At 43.4% G+C, this 22,894-nt stretch overlaps 1 protein-coding gene across 4 annotated transcripts in view; it reads left to right on the top strand.

The window, feature by feature from the left end:
- The window catches only part of SLC29A4 (solute carrier family 29 member 4), a 474,130-nt gene that overhangs the window by 82,853 nt on the left and 368,383 nt on the right, over positions 1–22,894 (top strand). For 3 of the 4 annotated variants that reach the window (XM_075830001.1, XM_075830000.1, XM_075829999.1), the window contains one exon: positions 9,011–9,191. The exons of the other annotated variant lie outside the window; for it this stretch is intronic. In XM_075830001.1, coding sequence (XP_075686116.1) covers positions 9,026–9,191 — 166 coding nt within the window. In that variant the 5' untranslated portion in view covers positions 9,011–9,025. The remainder of the gene's footprint in view (positions 1–9,010; positions 9,192–22,894) is intronic. 4 annotated transcript variants of the gene reach the window in all.

The following is a 22,894-nucleotide window of genomic DNA, read 5'->3' on the forward strand; positions in this document are numbered from 1 at the left end:
ACAGCTCTGTGCCCTGGCTGTTGCTAACAGCCATGGGCACTGGGCAGAATGTCAGGGGTCAATCTTTTGGCCCCTGAACATGTGATCGCTGTGACAACCAATCACAGCGATCACATGCATTTCTGCATAGAAAACAATGTGCACGCGATCGCGTGCACACAGCCCTGTGCCCACGCTGTTACCAACAGCTCTGGGCACTGGGCAGAGTATCAGGGACCAATCTGATGGTCCCTGAACATGTGGTCGCTGTGAAAACCTATCACAGCGACCACATTTGTTTTATTTTGACTTTTCTGGCAGTAAATCTCCTGCCTCTTTTCTTCTCCTCAAACATTGTTTCAGTTTGAGGAGAAGAAGAGACTCGGGAGAATTGCCTCCAGAAGATTACAGTTACAGTTACACAAAAAATACAGTTACACTCTAAAACATTCTCTGTATAGATAGATTTCTATCTATCTATACAATCTATCTATCCATCTATCTTTTTTTTCTATATATCTACCTTTCTATCTTTTATTCTATTAGAATAGGCAGGTAGGGAGTATATAATTATATATATCCACATATATATAATATATATAGCAATAGCGGTTTATTTTTTTGTTAGCGGTAGTGTAGATATATATAGCAGTTAGTTTGTGTGTTTTATAAAAAAAAAAATGTGTTTAGTTAGTGTTAGTGTTAGTTACGTTATGGCGAGGAAGTTGTTTAGCGCCGAGGAGGCATACGCCATGCTGTGGTCTGAGTCGGAGACCGCATCAGAGATGGCGTCCGAAATGGAACCTGTTTTAGGTAGTGACGATGACAGCATCACTTCAGGTTCATCTTCAGGGGACGTTGTCCCTGATGCAGTTGAAACTGCAGAACTTGAAAGCGCAGGGCCAAGTAGCGCTGTAGCACGGGACAGCCTGGTCCCTTCAGTCCAGGCTCTTGTATGGGCACCTGCCCCATCTTTTGGGCCTAGAATCCACGGATTTACTGCCACTCCTGGCATAACCGTGGACAATACAAATTTTGTCCAAAGGGATTACTTCCATTTATTTATAACGGACGACATCCTAAATCAGATTGTCCACGAAACAAATTTATATGCCACTCAATATATAAGGCAGAAACCTTCATCCACCCATGCCAGAGATTGGACGCCCACCAATTTGCTGGAATTAAAAAAAATTTTGGGGCTCACCCTAAATATGGGCATTGTCAAAAAACCCTCCATTAGGTCTTACTGGTCAACAAGACCCGCCCAAGCCACCCCAGTATATTCTGCAGTAATGCCCAGGTCTCGTTATGAGACAATAATGAGGTTCCTCCACTTCAATGACAACGCACAGGCCCCCCCAAGTACCGATGCAAACCGGGATCGGTTGTTCAAAATAAGACCGCTAATAAATTCCCTGAATAATTTATTTCTGCAACTCTACACCCCTGAGCAGAATGTAAGTGTAGACGAATCCCTCCTCAACTTTCATGGCAGACTTAGCTTTCGCCAATATCTACCTTCAAGAAGGGCAAGATATGGCGTTAAGCAGGGGCGTAGCTAGAGGCTCATGGGCCCCGATGCAAAAATTCTTACTGGGCCCCCCCCCCGCAAACTTCTCATGGCCGAAGGTCCACAGCTTTCAGCTGCATCGCTGGGTCTCCTAAGTGACCCAACAATGCAGCACTAGCAGCCGGGGCGTCACTAAGGCTGGGTTCACACACACTATTTACGGACATAATTTGGGCGTTTTAGCATTGAATTACGTCCGAAAATGCGGCTCAAAAGCGTCGGCAAACATCTGCCCATTCATTTGAATGGGTCTTACGATGTTCTGTGCCGACGGTCATTTTGTCAAAAGGCGGCGCGTAAAAAAGTGCCTGTCACTTCTTCAGACGTAAATGGAGCCGTTTTCCATGGACTCCATGGAAAACCAGCTTCAATTACTTCCGTAATGGACGCAGCGAAAGACGCCTGCACATGCCATTACGGCTGAAATTACGGTGCTGTTTTCTCCTGAAAACAGCACAGTAATTTCAGCCGTAACGGACTCTGCCGTGTGAACATACCCTCAGGGCTTAAAATGTCAGGGAAATAGCCCCAATACATATGTGTCCGCCCCAAAAAAAAGTGTGTATATGAGACAGCATAGCATATCTATAGCACTACGACCCTATAAACTATGGATAGGATTAGATACAGTGGCTCAGCAGACAGTATCACACATGATAGGATTAGATACAGTGGCTCAGAAGGCAGTATCACACATGATAGGATTAGATACACAGCTCAGCAGACAGTATCACACATGATAGGATTAGATACAGTGGCCCAGCAGACAGTATCACACATGATAGGATTAGATACAGTGGCTCAGCAGACAGTACCACACATGATAGGATTAGATACAGTGGCTCAGCAGACAGTACCACACATGATAGGATTAGATACAGTGGCTCAGCAGACAGTATCACACATGATAGGATTAGATACAGTGGCTCAGCAGACAGTACCACACATGATAGGATTAGATACAGTGGCTCAGCAGACAGTATCACACATGATAGGATTAGATACAGTGGCTCAGCAGACAGTATCACACATGATCGGATTAGATACACAGCTCAGCAGACTGTATCACACATGATAGGATTAGATACAGTGGCTCAGCAGACAGTATCACACATGATCGGATTAGATATAGGGCCCAGCAGACTGTATCACACATGATAGGATTAGATACAGGGCCCAGCTCGCTGACATTGCGGCTCCAGCGCTGGACCCAGGATAGGTAAGAATAATAATTTTGCTTCTTTATGTGTTACTGATTATTTTTGTGTTTGTGTTTTTTTTTACAGGTTCGGTTGTTGGACTTCGGATACGAGGACTTCAATGACGGCGTTTTTTTTATTCTCAATAAAATGGTTAATGAGGGTTGTTTTTTTATTTCAATAAAATATTTTTTCTATGTGCTTGTATCTTTTTAAACTTTATTATCACCGCCTTAGTAATGGCCGCTGGCTGATTGACAATCTCCATTACTAAGGCGGGGCTTAATGTTAGCCGGTGCAGAGGCTACACTAACCCCCATTATTACCCCGGTACCCACCGCCACCAGGGGTACTGGGAAGAGCCGGGTACAAACCAGTACCCGACCATCTGTAGTGACGGGCAGGCACCGGGGTGGCCGCAGGCTGGTAGTATTAGGCTGGGGAAGGCCAAAAACAGTGGCACCTACCACCCTGGTAATGCTGCCTGCTGCTGCTGTGTTGTATCTGGCTGGTTATGAAAATTGGGGGGTACCTGACATCGTTCTTTCCAATTTTTTTTTTTTTTTTTTTAAATGACGTGGGGTCCCCCCCATTTTCATAACCAGCCAGATACAATAAAGCAGCAGCAGGCAGCATTACCAGGATGGGAAGGGCCACTGTTTTGGGCCTTTCCCCTCCTGATAATACCAGCCTGCGGCCACCCCAGTGGCCGACCATCACTACAGATGGTCAGGTACTGGATGGTACCCGGCTCTTCCCAGCACCCCTGGTGGCGGTGGGTACCGGGGTAATAAAGGGGGTTAGTGTTAGCCTCTGCACCGGCTAATACTAAGCCCCGCCTTAGCAATGGATGCTGTCAATCAGCCGGCGGCCATTACTAAGGCGGTAGTAATATAGTTTAAAAAAAAAAACCACAAAGACATAGAAAAATATATTATATTGAAATAAAAAAAAAAACACACAGCCCTCATTAACCATTTTATTAACAATAAAAAAAAAAGCTGTCATCGAAGTAGTCCTGGAATCCGCCGTAGTCCAACGACCGAACCTTAAGAGAACACACACAAAATTATTAGTAACACGTGTGTTAGGGTATGTGCACACACACTAATTACGTCCGTAATTGACGGACGTATTTTGGCCGCAAGTACCGGACCGAACACAGTGCAGGGAGCCGGGCTCCTAGCATCATACTTATGTACGACGCTAGGAGTCCCTGCCTCGCTGCAGGACAACTGTCCCGTACTGAAAACATGATTACAGTATGGGACAGTTGTCCTGCAGCGAGGCAGGGACTCCTAGCATCGTACATAAGTATGATGCTAGGAACCCGGCTCCCTGCACTGTGTTCGGTCCGGTACTTGCGGCCGAAATACGTTCGTCAATTACGGACGTAATTAGGGTCTGTGCACATACCCTAAGGCCATACAGGGCCCATGTGTTATACTGTCTGTGGGACCCTGTATCTAAGCCTACCACAAGGTAGGCTTAGATACAGGGTCCAGCAGACAGTAATCTTATACAGTATAAGATTACTGTGTGCTGGGGCCCTGTATCTAAACCTACAGTGTGGTAGGCTTAGATACAGGGCCCAGCAGACAGGATCACGCATGGGCCATGTATCTAAGCCTACCATGTGATTGGCTTAGATACAGGGCCCAGCAGACAGGATCACACAATCTGTGATCCTGTCTCATGGGCCCCCTAAGCCTGCTACATCGTAGGCCTAGGGGTTGTGCAGTCCCTAAACATTGATGGCCTATCCACAGGATAGGCCATCAATAGCTGATGTGTCGCCCGGGACCCGCAAATCAGCTGTTTTGAAGGGGCCGCAGCACTCGTACGAGAGCTGCTTCCCCTTCATTTCACTACTCGCCCACACTGTGAATCGCCGACACCGATTCACAGTGTGACCGGAATGAAGGGGAGCAGCTCTCGTACGAGTGCTGCGGCCCCTTCAAAACAGCTGATTGGCGGGTCCCGGGAGTCGGTTCCCCGCCAGTCAGGGCTAACCTTACCTTCCTCTTCGGCTGCGGCGGGAGTTCTGTAGTCTCGATGCTGCGCACAGCGCTTGACGTCAGGACCTCCGCTGCGATCCGGAACCAGGAAGGTAAGTAAAGTATGTTACTATAGTAACAGGGGCCCGCGGCCCGAGTTACTATAGTAACTTTTTATTGATGTGGTGCGGGGGGCCGTGGGCCCCCCTGGCTTCGGGGCCCGGTCACAATTGCGACCGCTGCGACCCCTATAGCTACGCCAGTGGCGTTAAGCTCTACAAATTGTGTGAAAGCGGGTCAGGATATACCACCGCCTTCAGGATTTATGAAGGGCGGGACCGCTCAATAAATGTTCCTGGATGCCCCCCTGATCTTTCCACCAGCAGTAAGATCGTGTGGGAGATAATGCAGCCTCTGCTTCACAAGGGGTACCACCTGTACTGTGATAATTTTTATTTGAGTGTGCCCCTGTTTAGGCATTTGCATGCTGCAAGGACTGGGGCATGTGGTACCATGCGCAAAAACAGAATTGGTTTTGCACAGCAATTAGTGGGGAAGCGCATGGTAAAGGGGGACTCCTGTGCTTATGCATCTGAAGAATTGCTGGCGGTCAAGTTCAGGGATCGCAAAGATGTGTATGTGCTAAGCACGATTCATACCGCAGGAACAGTGGCAGTGAGGGAAAGGGGGGCAACATCGGACAAGCACAAACCAGTGAGCGTGTCCGAATATAACAAGTACATGGGGGGGGGGGGTGGATTTAAGCGACCAGGTTTTACAGCCCTATTTAGTAAAACGCAAAACTAAAGCCTGGTACAAAAAAGTGGCCATTTATTTGTTACAGGTGGCCATCCACAACTCATTTGTGCTCTACAAAAAAAACAGAGGCAGAGACACATACCTGGATTTCCAGGAAAAAATTATTGAAAGCCTCATTTTTGATGTTCAGGACATCCAGTCTGAGGATGTCACGCGACTGACTGAAAGACACTTCATCAGTCGGATTCCCCCAACACCAACCAGAAGCAACCCTCAGAAAAAGTGCCGCGTCTGCAGAAAAGACGGGCACCGCAAAGATTCCCGATATTTCTGTCCCTCATGTCCCTCGCAACCAGGCCTGTGCATTGAGCCATGTTTTAAAAAATACCACACTGTTCTGAACTATTAGATTTTAGTTAATTTGTTGAAAATATATTTGCCCTACATTACGTTTTTATTTTTCCCCTGATTTTACTCCAAGGGTGAGGGAGGAAATGGGTGGGGGGTGGATGTCATGTTTGCATATTCTCTAAAGTTCATCTGCTGGAGAGCTCCATTTGCATAAACCTGCAATTTCTTATTTTAGAAAACCCAAAAAAATAAATTCCCATTATACCCCTAGATGAATATTTTGGGATTTCTGCTTCAAGAGCAGATATTTTGGAAGTGTTATAGAAACTCTGTTGAGTTTTGTAAAACGAGCTTTGAAAAATAGCGATTTGTGAAATAAGCTTCTTCTATCGTCCGCCCTCCTACTTCTCTATGTGATAAATAAGGCACACATATTTGGTATCCCCATGCTCAGGAGAAGTGGAAGAATGTGAAAGGAGATTAATTTTGGCCGTGGTCTATGCCGTGTGTGAAAAATGCTGGTATAAACTGACGCATTTGCTAAAAAATTGCTCATTTTATTTTGATTCATCTTATTCAAGAAACTTTCAGAAGAAAACTGGACTGTCTAAAAATATGATAAACCCCTTGAAGAAAACCTTGTGGGGTCTACTTGCGTGAATGAAGTAATTTATGGGGTGATTCTAATCTTTCAGCAGCATTAGGCCCCCCAGAAAACAGTATGCGGCTATAAAATCAAGTGCAGAATTCCTGGACCGAAAAGGCCAAAAAGCCTCCTTTTATGCCAAGCCCTGGCACATGCCCGTGAATAAAGCACACATATTTGGTATCCCCATGCACAGGAGAAGTGGAAGAATGTGAAATGCGATGAATTTTGTCCGTTGTCCATTTTGTGTGTGAAAAAGCTAGCATAAACTGACGCATTTGTTAAAAAAAAAAGGTAATTTTATTTTGTTCCATCTTATTCAAGAAACTTTCAGAAGAAAACTGGACTTGCTAAAAATATGATAAACCCCCTGAAGGAAACCTTGTGGGGTCTACTTGTGCGAATGAAGTCATTTATGGGGTGATTCTAATGTTTCAGCAGCATTACGCCCCCCAGAAAACAGTATGCGGCTATAAAATCAAATGCAAAATTCCTGGACCGAAAAGCCTCCTTTTATGCCAAGCCCTGGCACATGCCCGCACAGTGAATAAGGCACATATATTTGGTATCCCCATGCACGGGAGAAGTGGAAGAATGTGAAAGGAGATTAATTTTGTCCGTGGTCCATACCGTGTGTGAAAAATGCTAGCATAAACTGGCGCAATTGCTAAATTCTTGCATTTTTTTCCAATTTTGCCCACTTTAGAGAAAAAAAAAATAATTATATATACTGACAAATGCCACTAAAACAAAGCCCTATCTGTCCTTTAAAAAGAGTGTAAAATTCAAAGATGAACTTTATTCACCTGCAGAGTTATAGTCATCTAAAGAAGCGCATAGCAAAATTGTGAAATTTGCTCTGGTCATTTAGCTGTAAAACAGCCTAGTCCTTAACCGGTTAAGGGAACCCAGAAAAGGGAGCCCAGAAAAACTTCTTCATGAGACCAGCACTTATTAAAACTATGTTTTCTCTAAAATACTGCAACACTTTAGAGCAAAACATAGTTTAGTGTAACCAGGGCACCTGCTGTTATATCATGCTGCCTGTAGTTAGGACATTATTAATGTGCTGACAGTTTCTTTGTAATTGTTGTTACATTGTCCCATGGAGAAACAGATTGGGATTGTTTGTCCACAATAAAGGCATTCCCGGTCTTGTCCTCAGTGTGGCTGTTACGCTGCATCCTTGTAATGCAGTAGAGCATATTATTGCAATGTTGACTTGTTGAGAAAAGAACCTAACAATAAATTGATGTGTAATAAATCTGTGGTAGATTTCTTCTAAAAGAGTTTTTAAGGATTGATTTTCTAGAGATGTATTTTCTAGAATTGAAGGCCCTGAGGTCCTTGAAAAAGCGCGTGTGAACGTGAAACGGCTGTAGGCTTGCTCCACATTAAACAGACCAAGATCTTGAAATAAATACGTATTTTATTGCCGTCACCAGTGAGTGCCTCGATTTTTCTACTTTCATTTTGATATTTAACGTGATGTACTTGTCGATGAGCACCCGGTGGGCAATCATGTAGCAGACTCCATATACAATTACACACCGGCAGTAATCTCCATTCAGGTGTGTATCGCTACGTCTGAAATGGGCAGTGCCAGCCCCTTCTCTTCCTTCTCCCTTTAAACATATATATGTAGTTATATTGATGGGTGGGTTGTGGTGTGCATACACACTCCACAAATGTAAATCTGGTTCTTGTCTATGTTCAACTGGAATATAGCAACCACCAAAACAGATCTAGCCAAAACCAAGTATTCAGCTAAATGAAAATAGAAAGGATAAAACCTATATGTTTTCATAGAATAGTGTGTCTTTCAGACTCAAGAGATGAGAACAGCAGTCTTTTCCCTCCACAAGGCTTTAAGGAGAACCTGTTACCTCTCTTTACATGACTGCTTTAGTACATAATTGTATTCCCTCTGAAATAACAATTCTGGAGCATCTATTCTTAGAGCTCTACGTTGTGCCGTTCCTCTGTTATTCCTACTAGAAATGTATGTATAAATTGCAAACTGGGTGTTACCAGTTAGGGGTAGTTCCCTACACAGACTGACCATGTCCTATCAGTGCTCACAGTCTCAGACTGTGTAGGGACACGCTCCTTTGACATGGAGAATGGTAACACCAAGTTGTTAATTTATTCATAAATTTCTTTGAGCAATAACAGAGGAATGCTACAACGCAGAGTTCTAAGAAAAGAGGCTCCAGAATTGTGATTTAACGGAGATAAAAGTATTTACTAAATTAAACATGTCACGAGAGGTGACAGATCCCCTTATTTAAGTCTTCCGTTTTATGTATATTTTGTTTTTTGGTTTGGAGCATGTACTAGCATAAGTGTGCAACATTTTTTTTACTACTAGAATGGAACCTAGTTTCACTCATGCATGGTTTGTTCTTTTAGTGAATGTGAGGCAAAAAGATTTCTGTTCCATTGTACATCAAATAGTAAAATTGTTGTGGTTTTGTCTTCATCATCATCATCACGTGTCTTACAGATTCGAAAGAAGAGTATGAAACCAGTCAAGGATGATTGCAATAGAGAACTTAGTCAAACCATGACTCTAGAAGGAAATGTGGTTATGAGCTTTAGTTTCGATAGCTGCCAGCTAGAAGAAGAAGAACTGCAGGGAAGAGGAAACCAGCAAGCACAAGGAATTCTTACGCTAATGGAACCAGGTACCAGTGCGACTGTGTAGACAGGTCCATCTGTTTTCTTTTTTTTTGTCATGTGGTCCTGAAATTATAAAAAATATTAGACTTGCTACATTTTCTTTATATGGCACTGGAACTAAATAGCACACTTAGCAAACATTTTGCTCCAGTCTACATTCATGCTTATGCCAAAATAATAACCACTGGTACTAGTATTAGATTTATGTCTCTGGAACCTGTATGCAAATATGCTGTATCGCATATCAGCAGAGGTCAGCACTAAGAGCGGCAGAGAGGTTGCCAATCATGGCTGCACTCACATTCTTAGGCCTGATACACACGAACACTGCGCATTTCGGACGTGAAAAACTGCAGTTTTTCACGTCCGAGGCGCATCCGTGCTCAGCGCTGCGGGATGCGATGTCACACATCCACCATAGTTGAGAGCCAATGGAGCGATGCGTGATGTGCGAAAAGATAGGACATGTCCTATTTTCGCACGGACCCTTCACACGGTCCGTTGAAACAACGGCTCTGTGAACGGCCACATTGAATTACATAGGTCCCTGGGATGGACGTTTAACACGCTCGTGTAAATAAGCCCTAATAGAGGAGAGTACAAAAAAACGCTGATCTCCTCCGTTTAACCCCGTTTAATACTTTTGGATGCCCTAGCAACTGCTAGTGTATTTAACATACACAGTGTAATATGCTAACATATGTGTATAAGATAGCATATTACAAAGTAAATAAAAAAAATCATTAAAATATACTCTTTATAAGATAAAAAATTAAAACAAAGACATAAAATATCAGTTAAAAAAAGTCAAAAGAGAAAAACACTGAGAAATCGCTATTTTTCTATTTTTTTTAACCAGTATTTTGAAAAATGTATGGTATATGTTGGCACCCGCTGCCGTCAATGAGGAGCCGGTCTGAGACTGCCTTCCTTGCGTTGTCTTTGGCTGGCTTCCTGTCATTGGCAGCTGGTGCCCTATTGGCCCAAAGAGTATTTATTTGGACATATTGTATGAAGAAACGCTTTAAGGATAGATGTGGTGTTTTTGGGGTTTTCTATATTATTTTTTTATTTTATTTATTTACTATTTTTTTACTTGTTTTTGGGAAAAGGCACTTCTCCATAATTTTGACAGGATCTATATTTTGTTATTAGATATATTGATTGTAACATGTGAGGTACCATTGTATCGTACTTGCTTGTAATAGATAGCTTTGACTATTCTTATTTACTTTCCATGTAAAGAAGCTCCATGATACTAGGAGTGGTACGGTGCCTTTAAGTGGAACATTATATAAGGCAGGATCTATATTTTATTATGAGATATATTGATTGTAACATATGAGGTACCATTGTATCGTACTTGCTTGTAATAGATAGCTTTGAATATTCTTATTTACTTTTGATGTAAAAAAGCTCCATAATAATAGACGTGGTACTGCGTCTTTAATTTGAATACTATGTAACGTGTTGATAAATTGACGGCCATAGGTGGCTCTGAGGAAGTCCCGGATGGGATGAAACGCATCTGCCAATTAGCTTACAGCTGGATTTGACACAGACGTGAGTGACGTCGTCATGTCGTGCGTTTACCCAGCGTGACCCTACACTATGCTAGCGTGACTCTAAGCTAAACCATGCAACACCACGCGGGTAAACCACCTAGGCCGTATGAACCTGGACCACAGCAGTCTAATATACATCCAGCATGGATTTTGGGTCTCCTTGCGGTCCCTTCTCTCTTTGATAAATAGGAATATTTGTTATGCTCCAAGGTGTGACTGGAGACAATCCAGACCTGAGCACTTCTTAAAGCTGGAGTGCATGCCACGAGTCTGGCAGGTTTTCAAAAATAACTGAAGCTACGGTAGAATGGTGCTTTTGCTATCAGGCGTGGTGGATCAAATAAACAGAAACGGAAGAAAGAGAGACACTCTTTCTGGATGCATGTAAGGGACAATGGGGCCCCACAAAGATGTCATCCAATAGATGAGTATACTCTGTCCGCAATCCATGTGCACAAACTGCATTTATATAAGGAAAAGTTTTGATGAAACACCTAATAGTAGGACGCTTTGGATCTTTATTGTCCCCTGGGAGTTCCGATAGATATCTACCTAAATGTAATATATCTTTTGTGCTTTAGATACCGAGCTCCATCTAATGGGGGTCTTACAATATAATGTTGTTTATACTGGAGGATTCAATCCCAGTGTTCTTATTAGTATGTGTATCAGGGGTATTAGTGTTTTTCTAATACCTGGCCAGGTGACTTAGTCCCTGTTCACACTGAGTTTTTTTAACACGTTTTTTTGATGCGTAAACCGCGTCGGAAAATGCGCCAAAAACTTCTGAAAACACCTTCCCATTTCCCATCCCTTTGTTGAACTTGATGGACATGTGTCTTTTTTCAACCGTACTAACTATGTAACTTCAGGCTGCACTCAATTTTGCCCCCCTCCGATGAGACCAAGATCGCCTTCATGATCTCCCTCCTTACTGGCAAGGCCCTGGCATGGGCTAATCCTATCTGGGAACGTGAGGATCCAGAGATTTCCAATTTGCAGTTGTTCCTACAGACTTTCTGTACAGTTTTAGGAACCTGGTCGGTCATCTTCCGCAGCTGCATCTCTTCTGACCATCCGTCAAGGCGAAACCACGGTTGGAGAGTATGCGATCCAGGAACGGGCCCATGAGGTTTGCTGTGACAGAAAGTACCCTAAACTGGAACACAAGTTCTAGCAACCTCTGCTGCCCTCTTCTGTTGTCCCACTAGAGGAACCCATGCAACTGGACCGACTCAAATTGTCAGTCGAGGAAAAACAGGGTAGACCTCGGAAGCCATTTTGTGCGTCACTATCCACAAAAGCCCGGAAACTCCAGAGCCTAGGGTTGTTTGGAGAGACAACCCTAAGTGGAACTACGTGTACTGCCAAATCCTCTCCCAAACTGTCTATTCTAGTGAACATTGTTTCCAGTGAAAAATCACATAACGTCTCTGCTTCTCTGGATTCCGGAGCCACTGCAAACGTTATTCAGCAGGATCTAGTAGATAGTCTCCAATTGCCCATGGTTCCTCTAGAGACCCCTGGCAGTCGCCTCTGTGAATGGACAACCTCTGTTCGATCCTATACAGTTCATGACAAAACCGCTGAGACTTCAAGTCTGCATCCTCCACGCGGAATAGATTGTCTTCTTCGTCCTGCCTAACGCTGTCAACCCTATTTTTCTGGGCCTTCCTTGGCTTCATTTACATGCTCCGGTTCTCGACTGGAACCCTAAAGAGGTCCTTCAATGGGGCCCCAAGTGTCTCTACCGCTGCCTACTACAGGTTCATCCTATCCAGTTTCTCTCTGCCTTAGTCGCTCTCTGGACTACCCACACATTATGACGGCTTTGCGGACATCTTCAGTAAAAAAGGAAGCAGAAATCCTTCCTCCACATCGTCCCTATGATTGCCCTATAGAACTGCTCCCAGACGCCTCACCTCCTCATGGACAGATATATACTCTCTCCTTGCCAGAGGCCCAGGCCATGTCGGCCTATGTCAAGGAGAACCGGAGCCGTGTCCTTTTTCGTGAAAAAAAAAAGATGGATCTCATCGACCCTGTATTGACTACCGTGGTCTTAACCAAATCACGGTTAAGAACAAGTATGCCTTGCCGCTAATCTCGGAGATCTTTGATCGTATTCGTGGAGCCAAGATTTTTACCCGGCTGGACTTATGTTAGGCTTACAACTTTATCCAGATCCATCAGGGTGACGAGTGGAAGACCGCATTCAACACTCGAGATGGATACTACGAGTACCTTGTGATGCCCTTTGGCCTGTGTAATGCGCCAGCGGTGTTTCAGAAATTCATGAACGACATCTTCCGGGATCTCCTCTATGTTGCGTGGTGGTGTATTTGGATGACATCCTGATTTACTCACCAGATCTGACAATGCATCGAAAGAATGTTCATAAAGTCCTGTTGCGGCTAAGGGAGAATCGTATGTATATTTGAGAAGAATTCTCTGCCTTTCCTTTGCTACATTGTCTCTGATCGTGGACTCAAGATGGATCCTCAGAAGGTGAAGTCCGTCATAGTGTGGCCACGTGCTCAGGGCCTTCGGGCCATACAGTGATTTCTGGGATTCGGAAATTTCTACCAGCAGTTTATCCCAAACTTCTCGTCGCTACCTGCTCCAATCTCTGTCCTTACTAAGAAGGGGGTGAACGCCAAAGTGTGGACCCCGGAGGCATAGTAGGCATTTATCAGTCTCGAGTGCCTTCACTTCAGCCTCGATTCTTCATCATTCTCATCAAATTAACAGCTAGAATGCCAAAGGTCTGCAATGCTGTAATTGCTGCAAATGGAGCATTCTTTGACGAAACCAAAGTTTGAAGGAGAAAATTATTATTTCAAATAAAAATCATTATTTCTAACCTTGTCAATGTCTTGACTATATTTTCTAGTAATTTTGCAACTCATTTGATAAATATAAGTGTGAGTTTTCATGGAAAACACAAAATTGTCTGGGTGACCCCAAATTTTTGAACGGTAGTGTATATATATTTATATATAAAATGCCAGAACCAAGCTCATTACATATATACAGAACCAGAACCAAGCAGCTCACTACATATATACAGCACCAGAACAAAGCTCAGTACATGTATACAGTACCAGTACAAATACAGCTCAGTACAGAGATCATTTACAAATTCAGTTCAACCTCTGCCATATAAGTTTGTATGACACCGAACGTCAGCTCCCAGCATAGCTTGAACAATGGTTACGATATGCTGGGGGTTGTTGTTTCTAAAAAAGAATGCTACATCCGTCATCTCGCTGCAGATCATACAGTTACTACAGTACTGATCAGTCACAGGGAGAATAAACATTTACATTGAGTGACTCACAGGTGATTGTCACGGAGAGGGGTGTCGACCCACTGGGCCATACCGCGTAGCCGGATAGCAGCTGGCCAAACAGGTATATGCAATGTCTATAGTTCTGGAAAGAGTACCTGAGGCAACTTTGGCAGTAGCGGTGGTTTCAGGCTGAGACGAGGCTCCCGCAGTAGGCAGGCACCAGGCAACACAACAGATTCAGCAGAGAGCACAAAACGACTCCAACTCTTTAAGGCACAGGGGCACGGTAGCACGGGATACAGGGTACTGGAAGCAGGAACGGAATACTGGAAACCACTAAGGGACCATTTGCAAAGACAGACTAGGGTAACACAACAACGCTTAGGCAATGAATGGAAGGGCAGAGCCCTTTTTATAGTCCAGAGGCATTCTGGGCTAATTTGCAGATTACATGTGCATGTACTGGCTCTTTAAGGCCAGTACTTAGTTGCGGAAGTGAGTTCCGGCGTCTCCCAGGAGGGAGATGACGCCTGGCACTGACTCGTCTATGGCCGGTCAGGACGATGGTCCGTGGCCTTAGACGATACAGTGATGCCTCAGTTTCGTTTTCGTTCTTTTCCTATTTTCTTCTCCATCCGGTTCAGACCTCTATGATGATCTCCTCGCCACAGCCCATTTCTGCAGTTTGCCGCTCGGTTGTCTTCGGCTCCTCAGTTTTCCAAAATTTCCGCACCTATCAACGAAGATAAAATTCTCATGGTGCCACATTCTATTCCCCTGAATATAATAGACACTGCGCCCCTGAATATAATGGCACCATGCTCTGTCCCCATAAAGTAAATTGTATCAAACATTGTAAAGTAAAACACCAGACACATTAACAATGCCCCCTGCAGATAGCGCCAGTCACAATGCCTTCTGTATATAAAGCCAGTCACAATGCCCCCTGTAGATGGCGCCAGTCACAATGACACCTGTAGATGGCGCCAGTCACAATGCCCCCTGCAAATAATGTTCCTGTAGATATTGCCCAGTGTAGATAACGACACCTGTAGATATTGCCCCCAACGCTGCCCACAGAAAAAAAAAACATTCTCACCTGGCCCCTTGCCCGCTCCATCCTCTAGCGACACAGTACTGGTCAGACACCAGGTAGTGCCAACCGGCGTAATGACACAGTCTGTGTTATGACGTTATCGCACCGACTGCGACATTGTTAAAGTGCCGAATGGCGATGCAGGAACTAATAGTTCCTGTCTCGCCAGCGCTATAGTGATCAGTTGTATCCACGGATACAATTGGGTGAGAGGTCCCGCTTCACCCCGGTTCTCTGAACCAGCTGTAATTTGAACAACCGGTTCGGGAGAACCGGGGCAAACTGGGCCCCCTTTCAGTCTCTGTCCCTGAGCCCAGATAGCCCTTTACATTAGAGTACATTACGAGAAATGCATCATGCTGCTAGAGGGCAAAGTTCAAGCTCGGTTACCTTTGGAAATATTGAATTCCACATTTAAGACCTTTGGTTTTAAGGAATGTAGGAGGTAAATCCATCTTAATTCACATATTTTCAGAAGTAATTGTCTGTGACCACCCTTCTAGATGGGGGACATGGTCCAGAATCATGAATCTAAGGTCCTTTTCCATAGATCTAGTCTAGGTTTTGTCTTTTGGAAATTAGTAACCCTTTCCTTCTGTGTTTGTCTGGGACATCCCTGCTGCAAAAAAATTGGAAACCATGGTGTCAAGTGATTTATCCAGGTTATCGTCATTGTCCACGATGCATCTCATTATAATCATCTGGCTAAACCGGATTGAGCGTATCATGTTTTTGGGATGACTACTTTCATATCGCAATAAGGTATTGCGATCTGTACTTTTTGTATAGTATTCAGTAGTCAAAGAACAGTATCATTCTAAGTTTAAAAAGCTATGAAAGGACAAGAATGATGATTCTCTGTCTGTCCATATAAAGAAGATGTCATCTACGTATCTTCAACACCTCAAGACCTAGTCGAAGTAGCGAGATACACTACTGTTCAAAAGTATAGGGTCACTTAGAAATTTCCTTATTTTTGAAAGAAAAGCACAGTGTTTTTCAATGAAGATAACATTAAATTAATCAGAAATACACTCTATACATTGTTAATGTGCTAAATGACTATTCTAGCTGCAAACGTCTGGTTTTTAATGCAATATCTACATAGGTGTATAGAGGCCCATTTCCAGTAACCATCACTCCACTGTTCTAATGGTACATTGTGTTTGCTAAATGTGTTAGAAGGCTAATGGATGATTAGAAAACACTTGAAAACCCTGTGCAATTATGTTAGCACCGCTGTAAATAGTTTTGCTGTTTATAAGAGCTATAAAACTGACCTTCCTTTGAGCTAGTTGAGAATCTGGAGCATTACATTTGTGGGTTCGATTAAACTCTCAAAATGGCTAGAAAAAGAGAGCTTTCATGTGAAACTCGACAGTCTATTCTTGTTCTTAGAAATGAAGGCTATTCCATGCGAGAAATTGCCAAGAAACGGAAGATTTCCTACAACGGTGTGTACTATTCCCTTCAGAGGACAGCACACACAGGCTCTAACCAGAGTAGAAAGAGAAATGGGAGGCCCCGCTGCACACCTGAGCAACAAGCCAAGTACATTAGAGTCTGTAGTTTGAGAAATAGACGCCTCACAGGTCCTCAACTGGCAGCTTCATTAAATAGTACCTGCAAAACGCCAGTGTCAATGTCTACAGTGAAGAGGTGACTCCGGGATGCTGGCCTTCAGGGCAGAGTGGCAAAGAAAAAGCCATATCTGAGACTGGCTAATAAAAAGAAAAGATTAACATTGGCAAAAGCACACAGACATTGGACAGAGGAAGATTGGAAAAAAATGTTATGGACAGACGAATCGAAGTTTGAGGTGTTTGGATCACACAGAAGAACATTTATGAGACGCAGAACAACTGAAAAGATGCTGGAAGATTGCCTCATGCCATCTGTCAAGCATGGTGGAGGTAATGTGATGGTCTGGGGTTGCTTTGGTGCTGGTAAAGTGGGAGATTTGTATAAGGTAAAAGGGATTTTGAATAAGGAAGGCTATCACTCCATTTTGCAATGCCATGCCATACCCTGTGGACAGCGCTTGAGTGCAGCCAATTTCATCCTACAACAGGACAATGACTCAAAGCACACCTCCAAATTATGCAAGAACTATTTAGGGAAGAAGCAGGCAGCTGGTATTCTATCTGTAATGGAGTGGCCAGCGCAGTCACCAGATCTCAACCCCATAGAGCTGTTGTGGGAGCAGCTTGACCGTATGGTATGCAAGAAGTGCCCATCAAGCCAATCCAACTTGTGGGAGGGCCTTCTGGAAGCATGGGGTGAAATTTCTCCCGATTACCTCAGCAAATTAACAGCTAGAATGCCAAAGGTCTGCAATGCTGTAATTGCTGAAAATGGAGTATTCTTTGACGAAAGCAAAGTTTGAAGGAGAAAATTATTATTTCAAATAAAAATCATTATTTCTAACCTTGTCAATGTCTTTACTATATTTTCTAGTCATTTTGCAACTCATTTGATAAATATAAGTGTGAGTTTTCATGGAAAACACAAAATTGTCTGGGTGACCCCAAACTTTTGAACGGTAGTGTACATAGATAAACACCTCTTCAAACATGGCGACAAAGGTGTTGGCATAGCTTGGCCATGTTGAACCTCATAGCCGTCCCCCTATATTGTAGATAAAACTTATCCTCAAAAAGAATAGTTTGAAGTGAGTATGAAATTGGGAAGGCTTATCAAAAAAATGTCTACAGGGAGATGTATAATCTGAGGTTTCAAATACACGTTGTACTGCCTTAATGCGATTGGTGTGACTGATCGAGGTGTAAAGTGACACAACATCAAAGGAAACCAAAAAGGCCCCCTTCGGAGGTGTCACCTTCTGCAATTTCAGTAAAAGGTCTGTAGTGTCCCTAATGTGAGGCTGTGTTTCGACCGCAAACTGTCTCAATGTTTTGTCAACAATAAACATTATTGTCTGCTAATTGTCTATGCGCTTCTGCAATATATGTTTTTGTGTCCATAACCACACCCCCTTTGTCGGCGGGCTTAATAGTAAAGTTGTGGTTCTGGACCAACTCATTCATAGCTCCAATCTCTGCAGTAGTGAGGTTAGTATGTCTCATAGTACCAGTTTCTTCCGTACTTTCAGAATGTTAATATCCTTCTTAACCATATCAATAAAGGTTTCTATTGGGTGTGATATTAGGGGTGGCTGAAGATTGCACCTGTTGTATAATCCAAAATCATTCAAATTTTAAACATACAGTATTCATATTAGTGTTAATATTCACATTAGAATCAGGATTATTAATGCTTATTAAACCATACTTTTAATTTTATAGATCTATAAATTTCTGTAAGTCTATTTCCAACTGGAAGCAGTCAATTTTTTTAGCTGGATAAAATGACCAACACTTGGATAACAATTGTAATTGACACCTAGTTAATGGAATTAAATATTTACCACTGCCTGACTTTGGCTTAGGGTTTATTCTTGTCTTGTGGATTCTTCTGATTCTATAATTGCTGGTTCTTTTGCAAGTGGGTTCTTTCTCCCCCTATGACGTTTGCGGCCTCCTCTTCTGGTTGCTTTTGTTTTAGGGGGCCCTGTGGTGTTAGGACTCCTAAAAAAATTCTTGGTCACCTGTGGTTTGTTTCCTCTAACTTTCACATGGTTTTCTACCTGTCTGGATCCTCCATTATTATTCCTGGGTTGTACCCCATGTATAAATTCATTCCGTCTGGTAATCCAATTGATCCCTGGATCATTTTATTTTTTTGGTTTCCTCCGTTTCAGATCTTAGTTTTTGCAATGATGCATGTAATTTTTCCATGTGTGAAATAAAGTCCTGTTCAGACAATAAAGATTTTAATTTGGTTTCCAGATCCAGCACTTTCCCCTTTACATTCAGTGAATCTCTCTGTATGGAATCCATAGTATCCAATCCATATTTATTAGAAAGTTGTTCATACTTCAAACGAAATTCATTCTGTTGTGTGTACATACTGTAGTTGGTCTTAATTTTGACTTCATACCATGTGGGATCATATTATTTTTATAGCATTGTCCAAGAGTTAATAGATGTAACTCTATATTGATAAGGCGTCTGGATTCTGTTTCTAAATTAGGTTTAATATCCAATGTTGATGGTACACTCAAAAAGGAGAGATCTCCCTCTGCAGTGCTGTAACTATTCTCGCAATGTCCTCATTAGTAAAAGTAAAAATGTGGGCTGAACACGTACTATTAGTAGATGTAGAGGCCTGTTCCGTTATGCAATAGGTGCCAGCTTGTAGGATCCAAATATAGTTGAAGGAAAGCAGCAACACTCTAAACAATACAATAAATGAGCTGGGTGTCAGCAAATGATACGGATCCAAGCATCTTCAATAGTAGAAATTCTTGCAGCACTCCCAGAATAAGCGAAACATGTAATTTTAGTTATTACTTACATAGTGCAACGTTTCATTCCCACACATAATTACAAACATTGTCAGAGATTCGGACAGCACTAGGTGGTGGTGGGTACACGAGTAGGGACCCAATCCAACAATATTAGCACAAAAGTACTCGGCACACCAATTAGGAGAGAAATACTTGAATCTTTTTAATTATTTTTGCCAGTATGCATGTGCAACATTTTTACAATTATTTTAGCCAATATGCATGTGCGACGTTTCGGTCAGTTAAGACCTTCATCAAGCACTAAAGAGAAATATACAAAAAGTAATACATATTATGTCTCCATACGTATCACGGGTATGATCAACATTTAAAGCAAAGGAAAAAAGAACAAAATTTGTGAACAATACAAATTAAAGTTAAAAACGAACAAGTAACATAAGGACACAGGAAACTGACACCTAAGACTAGACAATGGAATACAATCTTGAGGGGTGGACACTTGCTGTACGGGATATATGTACAGTAATAGGAACATTTTTAGTATAGAATAAACGAGATCTAATAAACTGAATGAGAGTAAGGTAGAATTTTGAAATCCAAGCAAATACACATAGACAGCTTCGCGGTATATACAGAAATAGATGTAACAATGTTGTGGTATTGTAATAAAATAAGATAACCAAATAATGAATCCACTACAAGTAGTGCAATGACGACCAGACAAGCAAGACACATCCATGAGTGCCCCAATGTGTGGACGAAAGACCATTACCAAAGAATGCTGGCAGTATATTACTGATGCATCATAACCAGTAGGGTCACATATACAGTCCTGTTAAAGTCGGCAGTGCGTTGGTGCCCTCTAGTGGACAGATACTAATATAGCACTTGGGTTGTAATAGGAGATAAGCTGGTCGGCAAGTGATGGGATTTTTGTTAGGGAGTAGGCTTCCAGAGGCGGCGCCCGATCGTGTAGCACACGTGGATTGCGATGTGCTGATGGAGTAGCTCTATCTGGGACCTGTAGGTGACCTGTAGCTGACTGGCTCTACGAGAGGGCAAAGGGATGCATCCCACGCACTCATAGCAAGGATACAGCGTGATTACCATGATCCTCAGCAGAGATTTTGCTCACTACTACCTGATGTTTTTTCTAAAAATGAGACCACCATATCAGCAATGCAGGCGATGGCAGTCTGCAGGATGATGTAAGCAAGTATTATGAATGACACAGCTTTCCCTCTCTCCTGAAAGGAAAAAATAAAAGGAAAAAATAAAAAAAACATACCACAGACATGCCTGTGGAAAGCCTTGTTTTGTACAGCAAATGTTTAAAATGTTCAAACTGAACAAGAAGGAAGTAAGAGTTGAAAATTAAAGCGTAATCATCGCTATATGAAAAATGGAATTTCAGATGTGCATCTGATCAGACCGTATACCCTATTCTCTGAACCTTTTTTCCGTATTGAGGGGGCCCGTGCCACCAGCCGACACGTCCTCCCATATACTCGGTGGCACCGCTAGCAGCTGTTATGGCTGCTACAGCAGTGGAGCCGTTACTATGGAGCCCGCGCCGCCGCGCCTCCAACAAGTATGGGCCAGGCGATACAGGCCTTCTCATGCCTATAGGCGTCGCTAGCACCGGAGGGGGCCCCAGTGCTAGCGACAGCCAAATACATGCATTAGCGCTGAATAGCCGGGCATGTTCCGTGTCCGACCATTCAGCGCTTTACAATGACGCTGATTGGCTAGTGGTTCGATGATGTCATTGCGCCACTTCCACGCTTGAAAGGCGCTGATTGACGGGACAAGTCATTCTGCCCCGCCAATCAGCGTAATTGGACGACGCTCGTTCAACTCCTGCAGACCCGCTCAGAAGAGAGCAGATCTGCGTCGCCAGCGAACAGGAACGGGATCATGTGAGTATGTTTCGTTTTTTTTTCTCATAAAACTTTTATTGGCATTATCTATAATGGGGGCTCTATCTACAGGGGGGTCGTCTATATGTGGGCCACTAAATACAGGGGTGGTCTATATGTGGGGATGTGGGGCACTAGCTACAGGGGTGGTCTGTATGTGGGGATGTGGGGCACAATCCACTGGGGGGTCTATATGTGGGGCACTGTCTACAGAGGTGGGCTATACATGGAGCACTACCTATAGGGGAAGCTATATGTAGGGCAGCACGGTGGCTATGGGGGCACCATCTACAGGGGGCATGGTGTGTGTGTGTGTGTGTGTGTGTGTGTGTCTAACAGTGTACTATTATAATCATGGACACCATCTATGGCTCTATTATAGTTAGAGGTGCAAGAGATGTTGAGAATTTTAACTTTGTTTATAGGTGCAGAAATGTTTTAAAAGTGGGAAGCTGAAGACATCTGAGCGGAAAACTGCAGAAATGGGTCATGGCCGGTTCAAATCCATCATAGAGGTCTGGACCGGAGGGAGAAGAAAAGAACTAGAATCGGAGACGTCACTGGTGAGTCACTTAATGTAAATGTTTATTCTGCCTCTAATCAGTACTGTATGTAGATCACTGTATGATCTGCAGCGAGATGATGGGTGGTATGATTATGATTTTTTTTTTGTGAAACAGCATCTCCCAGCATATCCTCGCCATTTTTCGGGCCATGCTGGGAGCTTTAGAGGGTCATGGGGCGGTGCCACTATCCTGAATAGTCACATAGTCCTGACTCCAAACCCAACTTTCCATGTTTGAGTGACATCTCCCTGGCTGATACAACTTTCTCGGATGCGCCATTGCCTTGTACACAAGGGGGTGGGGGCTGTGTGGCACTATACACAAAGGGGGAGCTGTGTGGCTCTATACACAATGGGGAGCTGTGTGGCACTATACACAGGGGGGAACTGTATGGCACTATTTACAAGGGAAGCTGTGGCTCTATCTACAGGGGGCCTGAGTGTGGCGCAATCTACAGCGGTCTGTGTGTGGCACTTTCTACTAAGGGGGGGGGGCTGTGCTGCACTTTCTACTAAGGGGGGGCACTATATACAAGGGAGGCGGTCTGTGTAGCACTATATACAGTGGGAGCTGTATAGCGCTATAAACAGTGTGGGCTTTATGGCAATATCTACAGGGGGCTGTATGGCACTATCTACAAGGGAGAGGTGGGGGCGCTATCTACAAATGGGGTGTGCCACTGTTTATAGGTGGGGCTATATAGCTATACAGGGGGGCTGTATAGCACATTCTACAGGGGGCACTATTTATAAGGGGGGCTGCTTGTGGCACCCGGGGGCCCGGTCAAAAATTTGCTATGGGGTCCAGTCTTTCCTAGTTACGCCCCTGTATGTGATAAAACATTGTTTTCATCTAGTATGTGCATGAGCTTATGGAGAGCAGAATAAAAAAATAAAATTAA

The sequence above is a fragment of the Rhinoderma darwinii genome, chromosome 6, assembly GCF_050947455.1.
Source record: "Rhinoderma darwinii isolate aRhiDar2 chromosome 6, aRhiDar2.hap1, whole genome shotgun sequence".
Classification (NCBI taxonomy): Eukaryota; Metazoa; Chordata; class Amphibia; order Anura; family Rhinodermatidae; genus Rhinoderma; species Rhinoderma darwinii.